The 25,016-nt window shown below is 36.4% G+C and overlaps 1 protein-coding gene and 1 long non-coding RNA gene across 4 annotated transcripts; one reads left to right on the top strand and one right to left on the bottom strand.

The window, feature by feature from the left end:
• LOC134432311 (long-chain fatty acid transport protein 6-like) lies at window positions 1-20,138 on the bottom strand. 3 transcript variants are annotated; one of them, XM_063180894.1, is made up of 11 exons: window positions 19,983-20,137; window positions 16,613-17,098; window positions 15,446-15,658; window positions 14,519-14,677; window positions 12,742-12,866; window positions 9,294-9,488; window positions 7,791-7,881; window positions 5,345-5,543; window positions 4,919-5,016; window positions 2,976-3,106; window positions 1-723 (listed from the first exon to the last, which is right to left on the bottom strand). In XM_063180894.1, the coding sequence occupies exons 2-11, from the start codon at window positions 17,088-17,090 to the stop codon at window positions 547-549; spliced, it is 1,866 nt and encodes a 621-aa protein (XP_063036964.1). In that variant the 5' UTR covers window positions 17,091-17,098; window positions 19,983-20,137; the 3' UTR covers window positions 1-546. The 3 variants fall into 3 exon arrangements, with proteins under 3 accessions (XP_063036964.1, XP_063036965.1, XP_063036966.1); XM_063180895.1 differs by lacking the exon at window positions 19,983-20,137 and adding an exon at window positions 18,333-18,528; XM_063180896.1 differs by lacking the exon at window positions 1-723 and adding an exon at window positions 2,437-2,614 and having other exon boundaries at window positions 19,983-20,138.
• On the top strand, window positions 16,173-24,759 carry LOC134432314 (uncharacterized). Its single transcript, XR_010031290.1, has 2 exons — window positions 16,173-16,221; window positions 24,061-24,759. It is a non-coding gene; the product is annotated as an uncharacterized LOC134432314 (long non-coding RNA).
• Window positions 24,760-25,016: the final 257 nt, after the last annotated feature.

Raw genomic sequence — 25,016 nt, 5'->3', positions numbered from 1 at the left:
TATATTTCATCACTGAATGTTTATTTTCCATAAAAGTCTGAAGTAGAGCATCACATAAAATACTACAATTAAATATTACATTGTATAATTGTCAAATATTGAACTCAGATCTACATACAGTGCTTGTGCAGTATTTTGCTTATGTTTCTGATGGCTCACTTTATTAATGCCTAGGACATTATTGATCTAATTATTTATTAATTTTAAAAGCAGAGTCAGAATAAAATGTACGTGTGTAAAATATTCAGCTAGGTTAAGATAATGGTGGCTCAGACAAAAATAATTTGAATCAGTGAGAAATGTGAAATAAAAATTTGCTTATGTAAGCCCATGTGTGAGGAAATTATATGAGCAGATGCAGTGCAGCCTACACAATGCACATAACTATTGTGTCTGTATCTTTGGAAGCAACCAATTTTAATACCATAAGATTAATTTGAATACCTTGTGTTTTTAAAACAAATAATGCATAGTGACTCCTCCTGAAATGGTTTCAGGAGTATATCTGAAATTTTCTGTATTATAGATTAATTTTATTTCTATGCTTTATAGACGTATTTCACCAGAAACCCCCTTCTGGTAGTTCTCTCTTGTCAAAGGAATATAAGAATGTGCAGGTTCATACATGAAATACAGGGGTTCGGATATAATTTCTGGATTAAATCCTTCATTTGCCAGCTGTGTTTTCTGATGCTTGAAAGTTGCAGTAGTTTGCATAACATCCTATGAAAGAAATAATTCAAATAAGGTGCAATATTCCATTTCAGTCTATATGAGTGAAATTATGATGTACTTACTGAATAAAATAGATCATACAATTTACTATACAATTTCTTCAGTTAAACAATTATCAGATTCACAAGTGCAGTGAAATCCAAATCTAAATCTAAATCTAAATGAATATTTTTTTCTTATTAATTTTCCTGCTAAAACAACACACAAGATAGCAAGTTTCTGTTTCAATATATGCAATTTTCTTTTAACTTTCCTTAGGGCAGTCCACCACAAAATCAGTAGAGTATGGAACAATTGGTTCACTCTGCAAAGAGCTGACTGATTTTGTGGTATTGGCTCTCTTCTGATTTCCTACTGCTAAACTTAATTTAAAACATTAAACCCGACAATGTTAAATGCCCTCTTGTCTTATTTGCCTGCATAAGGAGTTTCTATACAGCAATTATTAAAATGCCAATTCATGAACAAGTTGTTCTGCACACAATGGTTGGGGTATTTGAGCAGAAGTGGTATATAAATAATTCGCCTTTCAAGTGTTGTTTACATGTAGAGAAAAGTTTAAAACAGACTGTTCTCAAGCATTGTTATTACTTATACGTGTTTTCAATACAGTGAACATTTCGTTTTAGTTCCCATGCTGAAAAGATCCACTTTTTAGTTCTTGTTGGAAGGAAGTTAAAAAAACGCAGGTGGAAAACATAACAGAGCCCTGGAGTCCCCTGGGTTTTTGCATCCTTGTCCCCATGCCTCTGCTATTCTTTTAGAATCAAGTGGAAGATACTGAGAACAGAAAATCAGTCTGTCTGATTTGCACAAAACCAGTCAACCATAATTGCAAGTTATATTAGAAAAAGCCTACATGAGGACTACTGAAAATTTTTCAAGAATGATTTTGGTTTTAATCCAATTTTGCATGAGAATTTCAAGTATTTGTCACTGTTGATTAGGGTGACCTCTTTCTCAGGACCTAGAAAAGGGAATAAATTTTCTTCCAAACAGAAAATTGTGAGTTCAGCATATACTGAAGTATGCTGCTATACTCCCCTACGACATTTTATAAAGCAACAACAATTTTTTCTCATTTTGATTTTTTAAAATTGAAGTTATTTCCTTTAATAAAAATTTGCACACATGTAAATATCAGTTAATTAGTACTGCTAGAAACTTTGTTTACTTTGGCTCCTCCTCAGCTACCTAAAAAAAGATTTAGTCAGAGAACAAATAAATGCAAACAGGTTGGTTCCACACATATAAACCTTAGAGCACTGTATAGATTTGCTTAATCTAGTGGAACTCTAAAGACAAATCTGTTCCAAAAGCTTTTCCCAGAAGACACCAGATATGTCCTGAAGCCCCACAGATAATATAACCTATGCTTACTGCATGTGAAGGTACATTTACTTAGTACAGTAATCTGTTAGTGAAAAAAAAAAAGTTTTCTCAATCTATAAATTCTTCAATTTAAACCTTTTTGACTATTTATCAGTACTTAGGGAAAAGTAAAACTGCCTCTCAGCATCCCCTAACAGCAGAAAACTGTGAGCTACAAACTTTGAGATGATGCAACGTGGAGCCTTTTCCTACCCTCTGCAGTTCATGCTCTCCTGCTTGGTGGCAGATCAGCCTGTGGGGTGCTCACAAGGGGGGCAATCCTTGTATTTTAAGGTGGATGTTAAAAAAAGAATTGTATCCCAGTTCTGCTTTTGTTCTTTAAAACATGTGAATGCATTTTAATTCTCACATTAGGAAATCTCCATAAAACTTTTATTATCTGTTGTAAATAACCCAGTATTTCCTTGGTGCCTTGTCAGTAATAGTGGATAATAATCACTTCAAGGACGGCCACATCAGGAAAAGGTTTGAAATGGATCATGTCACCCTGTTATAAGAAGAACTCTTATGAGTAAGGCTACACATATGTTTGCTTAGTCTTCTATTGACTAGAAGAGGACACTGGTTAAAGAACTTTGAAGCAAAATCCAACAGCAAAGTTACTAATCCCATCTAGGATTCTTAGGTATGGATGGATCCATAACACAAAACAGAAACATAATTCATCATATATTTGCTAAAATTCATCATAATAACAATCATAGGAACAGTAATTTAGGGTACTATTTCCTTTTGTTTTCAATTATTTGAACTGTTTGTAAAATGCATTCTGCATTCCATGGTTGAAGTGACTAATTTTCAAGTCAGACAGAAGATAAATACAAGTGGCAGACACCTTATTGTCTTACCATGATTCTCACAAAGCGTGGTTGGGCATAACTTGGAAGGAAGGCCTCAACATGCTTATAAAGTCTTTCTCCATTAAAGTTGTGGTAACGTTTAAGCACAATAGCTGCCATCCCTGTTCTTCCTTCATAATCTAAAAAAAAATGAAAAATAATATGACAAGTAAGAGCATATATGAACGTTTTGTAACATTTGGGGGTATTCAATAATATTTAGAACAAGTAAATTGATATTGTGATATATCCATCTTGTTTTCTCAGACATCACTGAGTATAAAGTATATGATATTTTATTCATTAGGTTTATGATATTTTATTACTTTTTTTATTTTATTTATTCATGGTATTTGAGAACTTTAAAAGTTACTTTCAGTGAGTTTATTCAATTAAAAAAATGTCACTGATGTCTTTTTATTGGGAATTCTCTGTGGCTGGAACTGCCTGCTAGGTTTTATTCCTACCTGAACACTGGTAATATGATGACTAATTAAATCAGAGGGAGCATTAAGTAAAAAGAGAGCCTGAATACACCCACACAAAGACTAATGGATTTAAACATGTATAAGACTTGTTCTATATAAAGTTAAATGCCTATTGTACACTGTAAAGGCAGTGCTGAGTGCTTTGTACTCTGTCCCACAGACAAATATGTGACAAAAACCGTAAGTGATTCCTAGTAAATTACAGGTATCGAATTATGTTTGACATGCAAACTGAAACAAAACCCTTTTCAAAATTATGTACCAGACATAGTTCCTGCATTCTATTTATTGAAACATAAGAAAAAAATTTAAGAGGAGAAAATATCTGAGTTGGAAGAAATCAACTGCCACAGTTAAACCTGTTCAGAAAAAATGAGCAGCCTTGAGGTCTGCCTAAAGGCACTGGAAAGAAAAAATATGGGTATTCCTTTTCCTGAAAATGAATCTGCTGTTACTGAACTGGTGATATGCTGTGGAGTTTGTTATGGCAATATTTGAGACTCAAGTCAATACAGAAATATGAAAGACCATGCTGTCTAGATGTAATTGACACTGCAAGCAAAAATTGATGTGAATCTTGAGGCATTTTTTTATGTGCTATTTACTGCCTGAGGTAGCAATAACCCTTTCGAGGAGCCCCCATCAGCTCCAACTGCAGATGATAATGAGAGATGCTTTGACTATTAGACCACAATTTTATTTGCATGCACTGCATGACTGCCATCTGCTGATCAACCATTCAGATGATGGCCTTTTAATTTTATTTTTATGTATCCCCTTTCCGTGAACCCATTGTGTTTCCCATCTCTGAGTGCTATCTCTTGACAGCTTCTTCTTCGTGTGACTAGTTTCTTTTAATACTAGACTTTAGTTGCCTCCAAAGGAAATAATGAACAGTTATTCAGCACCACAAAATGTTTGTCTTCCTCAACCTGTTTCTTCAATGGCTTCATCTTCTGAGAATTTTTTAAATTTTGTAATTTGGATTCCTACAGCTTTTCAGCATGATATTTTATATTTTTATGAAGCATCATATATGATTGAGAACATTCCAATTACAAAAAAATACATGTGTTCTTGGACAGTACTCATAAGATAGTTGTTTCAGACATTATCTTTTAATATACTCTATCTTACCATTTTTCAGATGAAAGCCTGTAGCCTGAGAAGTCTTGCGTAGTTCATAACTTTGTATTTCTCGCTTCATATTTCTCACTTCTGTTAAAATTTTTAATTTATCCAAATTTTTCTTCCATTCATTACAAAATTTCAGCATGTCATGTTTATTAAATGCAGCATTTTACTGTAACTGAAATTTCAAAAACTGTAGAAAAGCCTGAATTGTCAAGCTGAAACTTCTTATATCCTTACATGTACTTGTGCATGCAGTTGCAAGAACAGAAAAGTTACAGTAAGAAATTACTCTCTTCATTTTATGTTCTTAAACTATAGGAAATGTCTTACTTTTTACGCTTACACCATAAACGTTAACTTCTTGGACAAAATCCATCATACCAATGACGTCTGCAACTTCTAAAGTAGCAACATTTTCTCCTTTCCACCTGTTGGAAATATTTCTTATATTAATATAGATGTTAGCTTATACATGTTTTATTCTATACATGACAGAGGACTACTTTTAATGTGGGCGACATTCTTAACTGAATTGTCTGGTTTAGTGCCGTCATATTTGAACACCCAGTGATACAAGAAGTGCCAAATTTGTTTAAACAAAATCACTAAGGATAGGAATCAAGTCCACCAAAGTGCACTCCAACATATTGGAATTTTTCAAAGTTGAAATTCATCATGTTTGAGTCTGACCTGTGTCATCCAGGCATGCATTTGTGTGATTTCTTCCATGGATTTACTCTTAATTTTGTGCTGTACCTGAAAGTGTCTCCCACCCGGTCAGTGAAGTAGAGGAACCCATCCTCATCCATCACTAGGAGGTCCCCTGTGTCAAGATACACATCTCCTTCCACAAACACATTACGCAGGAGTTTCTTCTCTGAGGCTTCTTTATTTCCAACATATCCAGAAAATGGGCTATCCTCAGTAACTTGAAAAACTAGAAGACCAGGTTTACCTGCAGGCCATGAAAAGGGGAAACATATATAGACATCTATATATATATATAGAGAGAGAGACGTATATCTAAACATATATAGAGTGAGCTATTAAGAGCATAAATTATCATATTAAAAATCCTTTGGAAAGCCACGTCGGTTTTATGTGTCTTATTGCTACATTACCTTAGTTCTTCCCTGAACAGAAGAAATGGGTGAGTGGAAAAGGGAACATAATTTTGCTTCCTTCTCCTCCAAAAATCTGGACCACAGGGAAGAGATCTTTGGAGTGTGTTGTACATCACTTACCTGGTAAAAGCATTTACCCATTGAAAAGATGATTTTTCTTTGTGTATCCTTTATCTTTATGTCATTAGAAAAGGGTGATGGTAGTCAAACAATATGTGTAGAGGCAAAATATATAGTATCTAAGATTTTTGAGGGCTTTGAGGTTTTCCAGAGGATAGGGGTGCTACTGCCTTAGCACTGGTGTTCTGGTGTGACAAAACAAGTTGTAATCCACAATGTGTGCCCCTGATCATCAGGGGGTCTCTGGGGTCTGAAGCATATCCCTACTGGGCATCACTCCTTGTTGCTGCCTAAGTCCTATTTATAACAAGGACAAAGCTTCCATTGACTGCACTGGAATTGATTCAGAATGCCCTTTAAACATGTTTCTTTTATTATTCTTTATTTGTGATAACTACTGGCTTTGTTCTCAATGTGCTCCTGAGATTTAAAGATAATTCCATCTTCGAAAAACATTTATTTAACTCCTTCAGAAGATGTAAGGAGATGTTTTCCAACAAATAATTTTCTTCATAGCTGTATTTCTGCGTCCTAAATTTAATCCTCTTCATTTTTTTGAACACTCCATATGGAAAATAGAATGAAAGCTCATACTACCTTTCAGAAGAGGAGCTGACGTTGCTGCAAATACCATGCATAATTTATAACAAAAGAACAACCAAACAAAACAGAGTTGCTCTAACCCCTAGTCACTTTTACAGAAGGATTCTCCAGTCCATTTTGTGAATTTACTGTCATTACTATCTCACATTGCATCCAGCAACAGCTTCAGAGTTACCTAAAAATTATGTGTAAGCTGCAAAATTTTTCTAGTTGTGTCATGAAACTGGGAATTTTATCAATTTCACTGAGAACACAATAATTTTTTGTGCACTTTCTAATATGACTGTAGTGAAGAAGGAAGCTCTTTTCAAGAAAAAAAAATCTTTTTCTTTATTTGGATATTGTCAGCAAATAATATTTTATCAGAAAAAATAGAAGATTGCTACTTTTTTTTTTCCAGTACTACTACCATAAAGTAAAATAACAAAAATTATATCATATCATATTATATCAAGTTATATTATCAATTATAAACAATAATAATTGCTGATTTGATGACCAGTACTACTGTGTGTCATTGAGATCTGACATTATCATAACCTACTATCATTTAGGTCTTTCTCTTCTACCTTCAGGATTTTTATCTCTATGATAATTAAATCTACATACTAAAACCAGTGATGTTAAAGACCTTTTCCCCACAACTGTTAACTTTGACTCAGATGGATTCGTGCATGTGTACACAGGCACATGAATATTTGATGTGGCTTTGATAAATGCAGTGCTGTCTTTGGTGAGACTCAGTTTTGGGGATTTTTCTCAAGGATATTCTCAGCTAGGAGGCTACCTTATTTTCAGTCTGGGAGCTTCAACTCTTTGAGGTGGAGTATTCCATTTTAAGTAGGATTTTGGGAAGTCTGTGAAACTCTAGGTACTAAAATGATAAATCTGGTTTTGTCACTAATCATAAAAATATGATCCACAATTTGAAATTTTTCTGTCCTTCATCAGAATTTTAAATCTGAACCTTAGAAAGCATCTTTAAACATCTGGCCTCAGAGCGCAACATAGCTGGGAATTACTGTATTTTTTTTATTTAAAAAAAAAAAAGAAGCACTAAAAAATCTGATTTTTCCAGGAATAGGAACAAGTTCTTCTCAAGTGAGAATAAAAATATTATGGGTCCCAAATATTACTAATGTTCTAATATTATTGCAATTTTTTATTTTGGGTTAATTTATAAATATTTGGATATATTATTGCATATATTAGCAACAGATCTCTGTTTGGATCTATTTTCCAATTTTTTCTATTTTCAAGTTCCAGGTGTATATCAAAAATCTGTTGCTTACAGAAATTTCATCCTCTAAATTGAGTTATCTGTTAGTTAACAGATAACTAATATTTTTCCTTACCTGTGGGTGCTTTCTTACACCTTCCATTTTCATCTTTTATAAGTTCTTGTTTCCAGACATCATATTTCAACAACTCAAAAGAATGTAGAAACTAAAAAAAAAAAGAAAAAAAGCACATATGCATACTTAAAAACACCTCTTTCTTACTAATTTTCTAGATTGGATAAGAATTGCTTTGAATTAATGAATAGTCCCTATTGACTTTTGAAGACTTGAGACAGCCTGAAATAAACTGACAGTATTCTAAGAGGCAATTGTCAGAAAGTGTTCGTATCATGATAAGCAACACTAAGTATACATATAAAGGTGAGTGTTCATCTCCTTTACTGATAAAAAGAAGCCCTTGTCTAAGAGTAGGGTCAGATTCAAATAATTTATACGAAGGATAAAGTGCATTTGATCAAATTGTCAGTTTTGCTTTAATACTGCCATCCATTTCTAATATTGCTGGAATGCAAATCAAGATGATTCTCTGACAAAAAACAAATCCAAAATAAATTTACAGACATCTCAAAAATTACACCAGACAGGTGCAAATGGAAACTTTCAACTTAATGACCTGATTAGTCTTTCCTGCCTCAATCCTCCATCCACGTGGTTAAGATTGCTAGAAGATTCAAAGTCTTGCAGAGTTGTTATCATCATCATCATGCCAAGGCATTTTTGGCATCTCAGATATAAAGCAGAAATCATTTGGAAGTCATTAATCTGGTCTTGATCTTAACTGATCTGAATCTTTAGTATTGTTTGAATACTATTTCATTGTTGTATGATGTTCATGAGTCACAGAAACTGTACAAATTGGAAAAGCATTTGAGACTGTCAGGGTGTTTTTATGGTAGAAACACTGAGAGTTTAAACAGTGGTTGTATTTGTAAAGGTATAGCTTAGATATTTTGAAATTAGTATTTTTCTCCTCCATTTGCTGAGAATTTTGATTTTTTTTATATTGTTAATCTTATTTCAGAGAAAACGTGATGCTAGTTTTAATGAGTGAAGATGCAGCCAAAGAACAAATTTGTATAAGTTTTCTTTGGAATATCTATCTCCTGATTAATACAAAAAGTCAAATCAAAACTAGTTTCTGGCCTTATCATTTATTATATGTGAATTTTCAGGATGATTAGTAAACAATTAATAAGAATTGTCATTACCCAGTCCTTTGGGTAGTCACTTCTATACAGACAGTTTGGGGTTCTTAAAATATATTTTAGGGGAAAAGTTGGGTACACGAGCTTCTATGTACTCATTGTGTATATTTACTGTGGCTTCAAAATACATGTACAGAGAATAGAGTCAAGGAAGTGGCTAAGAATAAGGCTTCTGTTTTCATGGACCAATTATTATTGTTATTGTATCTGGAAAGAAGGAAGCATTTTCTTCCTTCCTGTTCTTTACAATTTCTGCCTTTCCCATGCCTTTTAAATTTTTTTTAAATTATTGTATGGTTAATTGGTTGGTAGGTTTGTTGGTTGGTTGGTTGGTTGATTTGATAATCCTTACCTTTGAGAAGATGCCAGCACGGCCCACAGCTCCTATTTTATTAGTATAGTTCAGGAAACTAAGACTTCCTTCTGTGGACCCATAGAATTCAAATATTTTAACTGGGCCAAACCTCATCAGAAACTCTTTCCATACAGAAGGTCTGATACCATTTCCAAGGGCAATGCGCACCTCATGAACTCTGTCCTCTTCTTTCTGTGAACAGACACAAAAAGAAACATCCTGTAGCTGGGAAAAGTGGATCTAAATACCTAAAATTGACCTAGTACTTTCTAACAGAACAATTTTCATTTGTGAACTGCCACCTTGACTAAAATACTTCACCGAATGGGGTTTTTTGCTGTTGTTGTTGATTTTTTAAAAATAAAACAGAAAAGCATAAGCAATCTTGATCTGAGGTTGAGGGGCTTTTGCAGGGTGAAAACTTTATTTCTGTAATTCTTTGAATTTTCACTTATGAACTCTATAAAGAGGACGTATATTGAAAAGTTTAAAAGATTTTAGCTGTAAATAAATGGATTTTAAGGAAGTGCCATTTTCCATAGAATGGAAAAAAGAGAAGTTTTCCTGTATCAACAAAATTGTGACTTAGAAAACACTTGTGATACACAAAAGTTGGTTCTTTTTGTAATGATACTTGGTAGAAAATTTTTCACATCTGCCATGTTCCTTATGGAACCTGAAAAAGCAGCAGAATAACTCAAAGCTATAATAACTCGTATTATTAGGTTCATTTTTAATCTTAAATCGAAATTCATCAAAAGATTATAATAAAATCTGCAGTCAAAATGTAGTTGTTAATGTGTTGTTTGTTACGTATTAGTGATGCAATTATTGTGGTAAACTATTCAAAAGTTTACTTGCATAAGTGCAAGTTTTGGCATAGGAGCAGACTGCTCAGCCCCCTGTCCATAGGACTGTGGTCAAGACTCTCAGAAGCCCTCACTTTTTTGGAGGTGTAGTTGGGACTGAGTAATTAAGTTACTGTATGGCTAAATGTCAGCAGAAAATAAACTTATTTCAGGTCAACAGGAACGGTTTCTTCAAATCAAATAAATGGTTGGTTTGGTTTTGTTGCAGTGTTATTCTAATCTTTAAAACTGTAAAATTATGTTTGATTTCTAAATAATATTAGGGTGATTTAAAGATGGAACTTTGCCTTGTAATTGCACTGAAACATTTTAGCAGAGTCACAAACTTTTGACTTTCAAAAACATTCACATAAAATTGTTTTGTGAACTATGTATTAGCAGACAACTTCATTTGATCCAGAACTGCATTTTATGGCAGATAAATTATTTGCCACAACAGCATAACTGTAATGCAGACCAAACCTCACTGTTAAACACAGCAGTGAAACTGGAGTTTGATATTCCCTGCTTCTGCCTAATCAGACGTGTTTTCTTTTGCAATTTTAATGGTAACTCTGAAGGAATAAATGTTTTCGGTCACATGTATGTAATCCAACTGAATTTTAAACCAGCTGGGACGCTGACTGGGAGACTTCCTTCATGCATAATGTTGTCCCTTCTTCAACACTTTGTCTTCAGGATGAAATGACGGGTTTTGATTTTTTTCCCTAAAGTATTTTGTGATACTTTAAGACTTGAAGTAAAACTCAAGAGTTTGACAGATTACAAGCAATAGGAGAAACTGTTATTCCTACATTCTTATCTTGGTTCACGCCCGGTTCAACAGGTGTGATCTGCAACATTTCCCTGAACTACCTTGAATTTTAAATGTCTTTATTTAAAAGTTACATGGTTCTCTTTAAAAACATTCTTTGACATACTCAGTCACAGAGTTTCTGTCCACATGGAGAAATCCCCAAGTGCCTCCTAGTTTCCAAATCCATGCTGTTTCTCAGTTTGTGAGACCTGGGCATGCTCAGTGGAAGGAGGGAAGGGCAGACACCCTGTGCATGATGTAGAGCATACTCCAACAGGTCCAGCATGTTCAGTCCTAGTCCTGAACCATACCAGCCCTATTACCCTGCCTGGGTTTCTTTCATTGCAGATGAACCTGTGTGATACAGTAGAGGTTAGATATTATATATGCATATAACATCAGGTTGTATGTTATATGTGGTCATAGCCTAGTAAGATACGTGATGTTGACAGAGCTCCTGATGTACCTGATCCACTCCTGTTAGCAGCCTCACCTCCCTCAACTCATCCAGGCCACTTCTGGTTTTCCCTCTTACCAGTTGCCAGTTAAGTATCTATTTCTTCTCTGTTAAATTTTTGTTATTGAGTCATGAAAATACAGTTCTCATTGCTTTTTCCTGCAGGAGAAACCTTTACACAACCGGTCTGGCCTAGCTAATTATTCCTTTTTGGTTTCCTGATCCATGGACTACTGATACAGTAGTTGCTGTTGGCCAGGCTTGAGTTCTGTTTCAGGCTTGTTTGTAGAGGCTTGAGCTCTGGCCAACAGCTATCCTTCTTGTACCCTTCAGTACTTTTTGTCTTTGATCCCTCTCCTACATCCAGACCACCCAATAATAAGATTCTGTTCAAAGCAGCTGGAGAATTCTTTCAGATATTTTCTTGTTCCTAGTCCTTGCATTAATCTCTGACCAATACCATTGGAGATCATTTGAACTTTGTGCTTGAACATGAGGTTTTCTGAGGTATGTCGGAATACTTCTTGTCACCTCCCTTCAGTAATATCCTAACTATCAAGCATAAAATTTAAAAAGTTAACCAAGCTTTCCCAAAAATTAACCAAGCTATCATTGAGAAGTGAGAGTTGCTACTTAGTAAGCATTTTCAGACTTGTCACTGTTTGGTGACATTTTAATTTTTTCCAAACCTGATCATGATCTTTAGGACTGTTATCTCAGGGGGGTTGCACCGTACTGTTAGTTCTTTGGCTTCATGGAGATATATCCATCATCTGATATACAGGCATGTAAGAGACTGTGCCTTTGGAAGACCTCTAAGAAAAAGACTTAAACTAATAAAAACTCATTCATTAGTTTCAAAGTTAAAAATTAACTATCGTCCATTAAATACTGAACATACTAGGTCACTCTTGATAAACAATTACTTTGGGGCAGAGCACTGAAATTGTTAAATCATTCAATCTGGTATGAACTCTTTTTGGTCATTGTGAACGCTGAAGCTTTTACAGCTTACACCTTTTCCTGACTGCCCTGTTGTGACCTGCTGGTCACTCAGATGAAAAGCCAACAAGCCTGGCTTTGCAGAGGCGCTTCTGTGAGTGTCAGGGTATGTGTCCTGTCCTGCCAGGCTCGTTCCTTCGTCACCACTGCACTTGCTGGCGTAAACTTGATTGCTATTGGTAATAGCAATGAACACAAGACACAAGGAACGCTGTAAAAAGCTATCAAACATTGAAAATACTATACTGTTCAGAAATTAGTGAATCTATCTAACTTTCAGATTTGCTATATCTTAAAGCTGCATTTGCAAATGGAACTTACACAGGGCTGATTGCAGAGATAGCGGCAGAGTTCTCCTATATATAAAAACATGGTAACATTGTATTTCCTACAGTCATTCCAAAACTCTCTCGCAGAAAATTTCTTCTTCAAAACACAGGTCGCTCCTATGTGATGAAAACAGGTAAGAAATTTCAAAATAACCTTTAAAATAAACCTCTTGTCTTCTACCACTATTGTAACAAAAAAAAAAAAAAAAAAAAAAAAAAAAAAGAAAGAAAAAACTTGTCGTTCTCTTAATTCAGTTAATGATAAATTCAGCTAATTAAATAAATTGTAAGCTATTTCCAACAGGATCCGTTAAATGAAACTTGCACAATTAAGCCTTGTTTCTTTTTATGAGTAGTAACTAAAATCTTAGAGTAACAGAAGCAACAGAAGCAAATCTTTTCGTGATCATTCATTGTTAGGAATAGCCTAAACATTTTGTTTCTGTCATGATCATGAGCTAGTTTAACTTCATAAAAGATCTTGGAATGGGGAAAATTGTTGCTCACAGCTTCTCTATTTGTGTGACAAGTGGTGAAAAGGAAACAGGCTGTCTTTGTTGTTTCCCTTTCATTCCCCTTTTTCTGTTCCTTGACAACTGAGAATCAAAACTATTTTCTTTTCTGTGACCCTGATGTTCTTTTAGAGCTTTCAATTTCAAAAGCCACTTCATTCTACCCTCTCATATCTGCCACCCTATCCCTTCCTAAGTGTTGTAAGTCAAAAATTTACAAATTACTATCTTTTCAAAATTTTCTTTTTGCCCAAGTCGTGTTTGTCCTGTGTGACATTTCCCAGGGCCTTCCAAATTTTGAATACCTTCTATTCCACTTTTCCCATCTTGCCTGTTGCTCCCTGATCTTGAAACCTTTCAGAGCTCTTCAGCCTCACCCTCCTCAAAGCTTTGTCATTCAAATCCCAGACTCCCAGATCTCTATCTAAACACCTAAGGAAGACATTACCCTACATTTTCTGTCCCAAGAAAATTCATAGCCTCAAACCTCTTCATACACTCATTTTCCCATCCCCTTTGTGTTTCTGTTAAGCAGAAGCAGTCCCGCCAGCAGTTACTGTGAGCCAGCATGCCTGCCTGCCTTGTTCCTGAATAAACAAAACAGTGAAATGTATTTTAAAGCACTCCAGTTATATACTTAGCGTGCCAAAACCCAGCATCTAGGCAAGACTCTAATGATAGAAAATGAGGATGTACCTGGCAAATATCTGGTTGATAGCTCTCTACAAATAACTCCCATTATCAAATTTAGAAGGGGAGATTTTGTCCTTTTTCATGTTTTTCACTTTGAGATGATGAATCTAACTCTGTAGGTCTTACTCAAATAAGAGACTGAAAAAGCTCCACAACACATTTAGTCAATCTTATTCAGAAGGTTGGGCTTCCACAATGCATTTGTATCTTCTGACACTAAAAATCAACCACAGATGCCTGTGTGAATACCTTTACAGACTTTTGGCATAGGGTAGGAGGATGATTTCAGGTTAAACCTACAGAATACATGCAGTGATGCTAACAATACACAGACCTCAAGTCATTTTATGCTGGATTTATACAATTATTAGTGTCTGTTCTAAGCTTCAAAACTGTGCATATACCTTAGATATTGTCCACAAATGGGGGAGGTGATAAAAATGATAAAATTACAAAAGATTTTTGGTAAGCATAATATTTGAGTTACCAAGCAGTTATTCACCTAATATTAACATGTTATAGCCTTGTCAAGTTAATGGAACTTCACTAGAAGGTAAATATTACCTAACTGAATGCATCCACTGATGCCAAGAAGAGAAGCACTGATGTGGTACAAGGGAAGAGTGACATATATAATATCCTGAGAAACTGCACCACACTGAGTCAATGCCAAGGAGGCAGCCAGAGTCCTGCGGTGAGTGATGATAGCAGCTTTTGGGAAACCTGTCAAAGGGAAAGAGCAAATAACTTCAATTGTACTGCATGCATTAATAATTTTGCTGAAGTAGAATTATGCTGGGAATGTACACAGAGAATTCTCTTCTTCTGAGTCTTTGTCCTCTGCTTTGCTGTTTTATGAGTATATCCCCTTAGCCTCTCAGCTCCTTCACTCTTTCTGCCTGTAATTCTATTTAAACATAGAATTATAGAATAGTTAGGGTTGGAAGGGATAATGTAAAATGTATTCCCAACGCCCCTGCCATGTCTGTTTCATTTGGGGGACAAAGTCCACGACCTTCACAGGCATGTGCAGGTCAAATATACATACAGGTTTCCCTTGCCAGAAAGTGAGAATGGGAAAACCTCTGGAGAGCCACTTCTACTTGCAATACAAATAACTTCTATGAAGTTGTTTGGATTGACTAGTGGATGGATTTCCCCATTCTTCCACTCTAAAATTAACTCCTATTTCAGAATCAGAAGCAGAGGAACTGTTCTTCCTTTCTGAGCGACTCTTAGAGACTGACGTTGTTTGCTTTATATTCAAGAAATTAATTTCAGCCATGGAGTATTTATGTAGAAGTTCAGTAACTGAAATTACACTCTTGTGTAATTTCAAAAACACTTTAAAGTATACTGTGCTTCTAAGTAAATCAATCCTCCCTGTCTTGATTTGGAAATTCAAGTTCTGTCTTTTTGTGTCTTTTTGCTTAATTTATACTGCCTTAATTTTCAGAGGTGCAGCTGTACTTTCTTAGTACATATCCTCACCTGTACTTCCCGATGTGAAGATATGCAGAGCTGTGTTTCTTGTGTCAGTGACAGCTCCAAGATGGGAAGGAACAGGATGATCAGGCACCTTGTCTAGTTTGTCTGGTAGGGTGTGAACATGCTGGAAAGGAGAACTGGCGCTCATCATCCAGACAGCAACATTATTTTCCAAGAGATTCAAAATAAATTCTTTCTCTATTGATCCTAAACAATCTGCCAAGTTAAAACAAACAAAAAACACGTGGTAATTTTTAAAATAAATACAACTGCAGAACTGATTACTAGCATTGAAATGATATATCATACCACTGTATAAACCTACCACAGGCATAGGAGAGCTAACCTGCATACTGCACAGTGAAAAAATCATCATGATGTTCAAGTTCCCTATATTTCTCATGTGGCTTTTATTTTAATTGGTAAAACACCATGAACTTAGTTGATGATGCTAGTATATAAGATTTAATTTAATCACATTTGTTCCAAAAGTTGGTGCATATACCAAATAGCAAACCCTCACAGATTCATATGGAATTATGGTACTACTGCCAACCTGTACAAAAGATGAAAAAACAGGAGTAGAATATGCATAAATTGCCTAGTATTGCATAATGTGCCATAAACAGAGATGAAATTGCAGCTCCTTGCACTGTAATCTTTGCTTCAAGCAATGCTACCTTGGGATTGCTACTTAAAGTAGTTATAAAGTAACATAAATTTTTATGCAGGTATTTTGACCTGAAGGAAATCACAAAGGGAATCTGTGTCTTCCTGTAGTAAGTGAAGTTTTATATAAGCCACATAAACGAATAAATAAAAATGGAAATCAAATTATGCTAAAGTATCTTCCAAGGCTGTTTTCTTGCTGATGCATGATTATTGCTGCTGATACCTTGTCCTTGGAGAATTTCAGATTTCAGCTTTTAATTCTACTAATTAATTGCATGGGATTTATACTCTTGAAATGTAGACATTATCTCTTTTCTCTCCTTTCTAGACAACACTGTCTCTTTCCTTAATTAATTTTTCCCCTCCTATTCTTCCCCTCTTTTAAGTGTGTGTATATATAAAGAGCTTGCAGCTCTGAAGGGCTCTGATTTCCTATGTTTGATAGAAGCAGGAAACAGTAGAAAGTGAGCAGTAAGTGAAACACAACACAGAACTTACCTTCTCCTACGACCAGAGCTTTTGCTGAGCATGTATTAATGCAGTGCAGGAGAGATCTTGAGCGGATATTGACGTTGAGAAAGGCCACGACGAAGCCCAGCTTGGCTAGCCCGAACCAGACATGGATGAAGTCAGGTCCATTACCCATCAGCAGGGCCACAGTGTCACCTTTTCTCAGATTCCCATAGTGCAGGAAGGCCTGTGCTACCCTGTTGCTCCTCCTCTCCACATCCTGATAAGTGTACACTGTCCCTTCATAGATAAGGAATGGCTTGTGGGGATTTTTTTCCACTGAATGCCTGAAAAGGTCAGTTATGGAGAGAATTCCAATTTTTGCCCACTTTTTTACTGTTGCCTTTGACCTCTTCCGTCTCAAGAAATAGATCAGGTCTGCCCAGAAATAGGGGAGAAAGATCTTCAGAGAGACACACAGCACCAATATTCCTCCAGCAACTGTTGAAATCCACGTGCATAACATGCTTGGAGCTGGGCAATAATAGATTTAGTCATCTCAGACATATAAAATACATGCATTTTAATAATTTACACTGAGTTTTATGACATAGAATGAAAGTTAACAAGCTAATTACAATTCCAGCAGTTAATTTGAGAACTGTTAAAAATACCTTATTGGGACTTACTAGAATAAAAAGACCCACAAAAGAGAAGAAGGGAGTTAAGAGTAAATAAAGGATTGCGCAGGATTTTTAACTTGTAATCAAAACTATGTCTAGAATTTTTTACTGTCCCATGGCAAATCCTAAAAAAAAGGTGGAAACAAACATGTCAGGCATATACTATCATAGGTATAGCATGAAAGTTTGTTATGTACCATATACCTGTAAGATGCATCAAATGTTGTTCTTTGCTGCCTAAGTTGTATTTTCTGGTGTGACAGAATTTGAGACCATTTGAGACCAAAAGTTTAAACAGTCTGATCAACAGACTGAGCATACACAAATTGCAGGCACTATACTCTGAAACTTCTTCATCTACTGAAGTATCCAGTTTTCACCATAGGATTTTCTGGCATTTGCAATAAATGGTGAATAATAACTTTGCAATATTTATATTATTTACATTATTTACAATAGCGTCCTGCAGTCTCAAAAAAAATTGTGCACAAACACAAACTGATGTTTGGAAAACAACCTTTTTAGCATAATAATTATTAATTCTGTAAGGTATTTCAGGCAAAAAATTAATTGTCGTATTTTCAAACAGTCATAGGGGAGAAGTTTTGAAGATCATACAAAATCCTTTGAACATAATATAGTTAGCATTGACCAGTCTCCTTTTTAAAGTTTCAGCCATGATCACTACAAATATTTGAAATGTCTTATGTGACAATTTATGATTCAGGAACACTTCAGCAATCTGAGAAGCTTTTCTAAACCCTGTAGTTTAGAAATATCTTACTGACAAGCTGTACTTTTGTTATATTCCTCAAGCTTGTTTACATTTTAAACAATATTCAATGAATATACTTGTAAAATTCAGGGGAATTCTTGCAGAAAGCAGGATCTTGTATGCATCATAAAGTATATGAAATGTAGTGGTAAAAGAGCAGCTTAGAAATTAAAGCATCAGGCATTAATTGCACATAAACATACAAATGAAGTTAAAGCATGTGAGGTACAATGTTTTAATGTTCTAAACAAAAATTCTAAACCCATCAATTTCTGAAGTCTTCAATTTGTAAAGAGACTTTTTTAGTTACCTTGAAATCTTCTTGATTACAGTGTGTTACCTCTCTGGCCAAATGTGTCATCTTTCTATGTTAAGAAACAATTGAAGTAGCTGCAAGTTTATTCTTCCAATAGATGTGCCATTAAAAGATCCTCTGTTTTAGCTCATATGGCTCCTTTACTGCCTTTCTGCCTTTCTCAGAATGTTATTGTTTAATGGCCAAGGGCACAAACAGAAGACCTCCTGAGTGCCATGGCTTGTCTATGACTTGGAAACCTTTGCTCAGCTTTCTTTGCCACATGCAAGCATGCAAGATTCACTGAAATGAATCAACCAGTAAATTTCACTCCAGGTAAAGTCCAATTGGCAGACTTCATAAACTGAACCAATAAACCCATAATCTTAAGAGAAAATAAGTAAAAGGGATGATGATGTTAGACTAGGTTTCAGCCCTAGCTTTCTTTCAGCATTCTTATATTACTTCTATTACCAAAATAGTCATGGTCTATAAGAAAGAATTCAAAGTAAAAATAGAGGGAAAAATAAGCAGGCTACAGGGAAAAAAAATTTAGTCCTCAAAGCTGTGTCAGGATTAGTTTTGGTTCACCCTTTTCACACTTGAATGTGATTGGAAAGGCCCTTGTTTTAGAATTGTTAGCTCAAAATAATGTTTATGGAGCAGAAAATAAAGAAAATTAAAGGGAAAAATATAGAACATATAGAAAAGGAATGAATTTTAAGAAAGAGTGACTATTGTGAAAGAGCGTGCATCTCTCTGAGAGAGATTACAGTCCCACAGCCAGCTGCAGTGCAGGAGTCATACTGTTGTCACCTGCTGTATGCCTGGAATGAAAAGCCTGATGCTTGCTTTTGACTGCAGTATTCTGGCAATACAACCAAGCTTGCTTTTGATTATTGCTTGAAAGGTTTCTCCAAAGCATTCGCAAAAGTACAAGCACAGAAAGTTAAATTACACTCCAAATGAAGGGGCTGCTCAGAAAAAGGAAATGTTTTCTCAAATTTAGACAAATTCATAACACTTTTGAAAAAAAAAGTCACACACTGTAAATGCAAACCAGTTGTTTCCAAGGAGGAATTAAATGCATGCTTAACTTGCAGTCTAACCAAACCTTTTGTATCTTTCTCACACTATCAGGTACTAAGTTACTGTCAAGTTCCAGCATGGTTTGCTTGTTTGGTGCATTTGGGTTTTTTAGAGGCTGTCTGTCAAAGTATGAAATCTTACTGTGTTTTCTCTTGTTTGCATTATTTTCACCAAGTTTCCATGAAGTAGAGTTTTTTTGCACATGTATTGAGATTTTTATCTCAGCATGGTCAGAAATAAACCTAGTCCAATAAGTCCACAAAGAATTACAGAATCATAGACAGTTTGGGTTGGAAGGGACCTAATTTCAGCCTCCCTGCCAAGGACCACCTCACACTGGACCAGGTTGCTCAGAGCTCCATCCAGCCTTGGATGCTCTAAGATATTTTCTCATGTTGTCTTTACTCTGAAGTCTTGGAAAGAGCATTCGAGCAATTATCTGAAATTAACTCGATTAATTCCTTTAGCCTGATTTTAATGAATGTGCAGTTTGGTTATTTCCATTCCTTAGTCTTAATCTGTTTATCTGTTGAGAGCATTCTATGCCAGAGAAGTATTAATCCAATGGAAACTTACTGCCAGCTCTTCTCAGATGGAACTCCCTTTCTCTTTGCCTGGTTCTGATGGGGCGTTATTCTGTTAGAGAAAAGGAAAACAGGACAACAGAGCTGCCACCTGAGACACAGGCTACGACATGTCTGCAGCTTTGCTTGCGCAAGAAGGGCAGCTCTGGGAGACAAGGAATGTACTGGAGAGAGCAATAGCACAAAAATCATTCAGTGGTTTAAAGTTCAGCAAGACTATCCAGAGATGCTCTCCAGTCCCGGGGGAATGTGAACAGCCCTGTGTGTTGGCCTCTATGCCTTCATGTCCTAGCTCTCTAGGCCACCTGAGATGTCTCTGAAATACCTGAGAAACAGACCTTCTGTAACTGCCCTCAGAGTTAATGCTACAATGACCTTAAATCTGCTTACAAGACTTTCTTTCGTATGAGCTCTGCAAGATGGAAATAGTATTTTAAAAGACTTAGTGTTTTGAGCGATTGTCACACAACCTCTGCTTTGAAATTTGCAAGCACAAAATTTCAATTTAATTAATTGAAATGGGTCACCAAACTCACTAGGTTTGGTTTGTCATGGCTTTTTTGTCCCATAGAGTCAGAAAGCAGGGAAAAGCAGGGTTTTGTTTACTTACCCTCTCTGGTTTCTTCGTCCATTTATTTTTTTCTTTTCAGCTGTTCCTCTGCAATCACAAGGATTGAAAACATCTCCTTTTAATGAGAAGTGATATTTTAAAGTATTTATTAAGTATTCTTAACTACCTTTTTAGAAAATGAAATAAAATTCAAAAGGAAGTAGTCAGTGGTATCAAAATACACAATGGACTATTTTTCATTATTTTCTGGCAACCACATGAATAATGATAAACAGGGAAGGATTCTAAATACAGAGAGCTCAAATATTTACCAAGAATTATGATAAGAATTCTGTCTTCCAAGTAATCCATCAGCTTTGTTACAGTGAAACAACATGCTACCTTTGCTAAAAGCAACCTAACCAATAGGCAGCAAAATCTGAGTTTTGAAGATCACCATATAATTAGTAGGAATAGACAGAGATGTTTCTCTGATTGAAGCAGAACTTCAGAAAATTTTAATGCAAGCAAACAAAATGATATCTCTGATTTGATTTCTGATGCATGCACGGGACATTGTTTTATGGAAAATAAGAAATTATCTTTAAATAGAAGCCAATATTATAATTCAGCCAATTTTATACCCAGTTCTTTTTCCAGTATCTGAATGACAAAGGAAAGTATTTGCTTACCAACCTTTTTTCCTGTGTATGCTGATTAATGTCCTGTATGCAATCAGATAATTTCTGCCCCTGTGTGTCCCTTGCAGGAAGGTTGCATGGGTTGTCTGAAAACGTTTGTTTAGTCAGAGCAGATGTTCTCTTGAAGCTCCACACCTGGAGTGTGTTACTGGTGACTGCGGGCCTAGACACACAGGGAAAGACTCCTTTCTGTCCCCTGCATATCACAGGTCCCCAGATCTGTAGCTCCCTGCCTTGCAGCTGCCTTGGAGCATGTGAGTGAAAGGGAATTGGACACTGCATTTTGGAACAAAGTGTATTTGCTGTCTGTATTGAGAGTTAATTGTTAAAAGATTAAGAAGTCAATTATGCACTGCTGGTTTATATGCTTAAAAGGACGATAAGCAGCAAGACATAGGGTTGTACTGAGGGAAAGGACTAATCTGTTGAAATTACTGTTTCAGTGCAATAGAAACAACTTAGTGATGTTTCCATATGCTCCTAAATACAGTATATACAGTACACAGCAAACATGGTGGTACCATTGTCAGTATTGTCACGTAGTCTATGCAACAGGAACAAAAGCCTTTTATGATTAACACATTTTTAGAGTTTAGTCATTCAAATATACAAAAAATCTATTTACATTCTTATTATACAATGTAAATGCTGAAAAGGGACACTATATTTGTGGCACTGGCATTGCACTTGATTGAGGAAGTAGATAAGGTTACATTAATGAAAACATACACAGTGTTGACCGACTGTTTAAATCATGTGGACCAACCTCCTAATTTTTGAAACTCAAAAGTACAAGCTAGACAGCTTTTTAAAAGGTTGTTGAATACATATGGATGGCTCGATTCCTGTTTGTGTATTTTAAACTTTTTATTAGACCTATCTTTTATATATATATGAATATTTCTTGATGCATAATTATGGCATTCAGTTATTAGAAAATCCATAGGCCATTACTTTTCTCCCTGTCTCTCTTTTTTTTTTTTTTATAATCCATAATAGCTAGCATTATTTAATTAGATTAGAATGCATTAGTTAAGGTTATGGATTTTGTTTAATTCGCATACTACATGCATATTTTATTTTGTTTACTCCATTTGGAGGACAAAATTTTGAGCTGGTCATAGAGTACCCTGGCACTTTATGGAAAGATTGGACTATCATCCTGACTGGAGAAAAATATTAAAGACACTGTAAAGGGAGGAAGATTACTATGGAGCAGATAGCCTGAAAACATGACTCATCTGTTAGAGAAGAAGAACATGAAGAAAATGGCTTGGAGGAAGGGTCAAGCAGAGGGAAGATCTGGCTTCTTTCTAATAATAGAAATAGTGTTTTGTGATTTTGTTACTTGTGAATAAATTATTTTAAAGGTTGTGGTTTTTATCATTGAAAACAAGGACAACATTGGGAAGTAAAAAGTAAGGTTGAGAAGACAGAAGAATTTCAACTGAAAAAGAATCAGCAGAAGAGAAAGAAAGCATTTATTCTGTAGCATAATGGCTTGGAGTCTTTCCTAGCAGTCCTAGATTTCAGTCATTTACCTAGTAGCAGAAACTGGACTTGTATCATACATTCCAGCATGTGTCCTGCAGATGACTAACAAACATAAGTAAAGCAGAACTGTGCTACCTTCCTTATTTTCCTATTTAATATCTCCAAAATGAAATTATTAGACTATATTCTTTACACAAATTCTTTCACAGAATCACACAAAGGTTGAGCTTGGAAGGGATCTCTGGATGTCATCCTGTTTTCTGGTTCAGCAGAGACAGCTAGAGCCACTTACCAGAATCATGCCCAATCTGCTCTTCAATATTCTTTCTCCTGTCACAGGACACTGCTGGAAAGAGCCTGGCTCCATCTTCTTTGCAGCATCTTTTTTAGGACCTTTTAGGTTCAGGCCTTTTGGCACATTGATCAGATCCTCTCCAAACCTTCTATTCTCCAGGCTGAACCATCCCAGCTTGCTCAGCCTATCTTCCAAGGAGAGATGCTTCAGTCGCCCGATGATCTTCATGGCACTTTGCTGGACTCTGTCCAGCACGTGCAGCTCTCTTGTACTGGGGAGCTCAGAACTGAATGCAGTGCTCCAGGTAAAGGATCAGCTTCTTCGTCGTGCTGGCAAAACTCCTAAAGCAGTCCAGAACACCATTAGTGGCAAGGGGTCATTGCTGGCTTATGATCAGCTTGGCAGCTGGCACGACCTCCAGGGCTTTGTCTGCAAAGCTGGGTGTCCTGCTGGACAGCTGAATGTGCAGGTGCCTGGAGAGGCCTGTCCTCAGGGCAGGACTTTGTGCCTCCCCCTTGCTGAACTTTTTGGGCTCCTGGCCTGGCGGAGTATGGCCCTGGGGAGGATGCAGAGAGGGGTTATGACTCTGTGCAGGAGGGATCTTGTTGCTGCTATGGTGCCTCAGGTTTTAGCTTTTATATTTTTAGATTCTGCTCTGCTTTGTTATGTGAGTGTAGGCTTCATATTAGGGGGTAGTAAGCTCTCTTCACAGAATAGATAATCAAAACAATTGCTCCTTTAGCTGAGGACCCAAGCACAGCTGATCCAGATCTCAGGCCCAAGAGCATAAACAGTGGTGGACTGAAGAGAGAAAACAAGAAGGATGGGACTTCATGGGCTAAAGTTGCAATTGGACAATATGTTAATGGACCAAAACTTATAGAAGTGTGAGACCCTGAGATCTGTGGTCCATTTCGTGGCCATTTTGGGTTGTGCTGCATGGATCTGTTGGGTTGTGCTGCACAAGGTGGATCTGTCCTCTTAATAAATACCTATTTTATTCTTTAACTCTGTCTAATCTCTGCTCTAGGTCAGCCTTCACAAGGCATCAGCTATAGCAAGTTTGCACCAAGCAATGCAGGCTGATAAGAAAACAAAACCCCAGGATGGCAGAGGGTGTGGTGAGGATAAGGCATGGAGTGATGGGCTCTGGAACACAGCCTGGCCCTGAAGACTTCTGTCTGGGAACATCTGCCCGGGATCAGTTGCAGAGATGCAGGTCTGAAGCTGGGGAGCACTTCCCTTTGAGGGAACAACAAAATCATACCTGGCACTCCTGGGTGCCTCAGCTGCCTGAACCTGTCAAGGCTGAGGAAGTTCCTCTGATGGACCTGGAGCTGGACGCTAAGACCAGCAATAAAAATCTCCCCTCAAACAACACTGGCACCAAGGCCTCACTCAATGCTCCAACCCTCAAGAATTGACTGGGTGAGACTCGGTAGCCAGATAAAGCAGTAAGGCACCAATCCATCACTTGGGGAAAGTCAGTAGCCAACATCACAGTCTGTCACTCAGGAACATGTCAGTGTTGCAAAAAATTCAGCAAAAAAACCCACTTCCTTAACACCAGTATTCATTAAGAAGCAGGAATTCTTTACTTGGCTGGATGTGCAAGGGGATATCTCCTCCAAACACTGTGCATGCTGAGGTAGGGAAAGTCTATGTTTATATACCGTATTTTACATACATATTCATATTGATTTTTCCAAAATAAACATAAATATGATAATTTCCCCAAAATCATGAGCACATTTTCCTTCCCCGTTATGCATGCTTTCTTCTGTCCTAGGGATCTTTATGGTGATCCTTACCGGTGGGTGACCCCAGTGCTGACTGACACCAAGTGAAACTGGCAGAGCACTGGGGCTGGTGGACTTCCAGTTCTCCTTCTTACACAATGGGCATTGTGCAGTTCCACAGGGCAGTGGATTTTGAAGAATATGCATTGTGTTAGCTCACTGGGTGTAGAGAATTTATCATCTGGTA

The sequence above is a fragment of the Melospiza melodia genome, chromosome Z (genome assembly GCF_035770615.1).
Source record: "Melospiza melodia melodia isolate bMelMel2 chromosome Z, bMelMel2.pri, whole genome shotgun sequence".
Lineage (NCBI taxonomy): Eukaryota > Metazoa > Chordata > Aves > Passeriformes > Passerellidae > Melospiza > Melospiza melodia.
The sequence above is the reverse complement of the archived record's forward strand: the minus strand, read 5'-3'. Positions and strand labels throughout refer to the sequence as shown.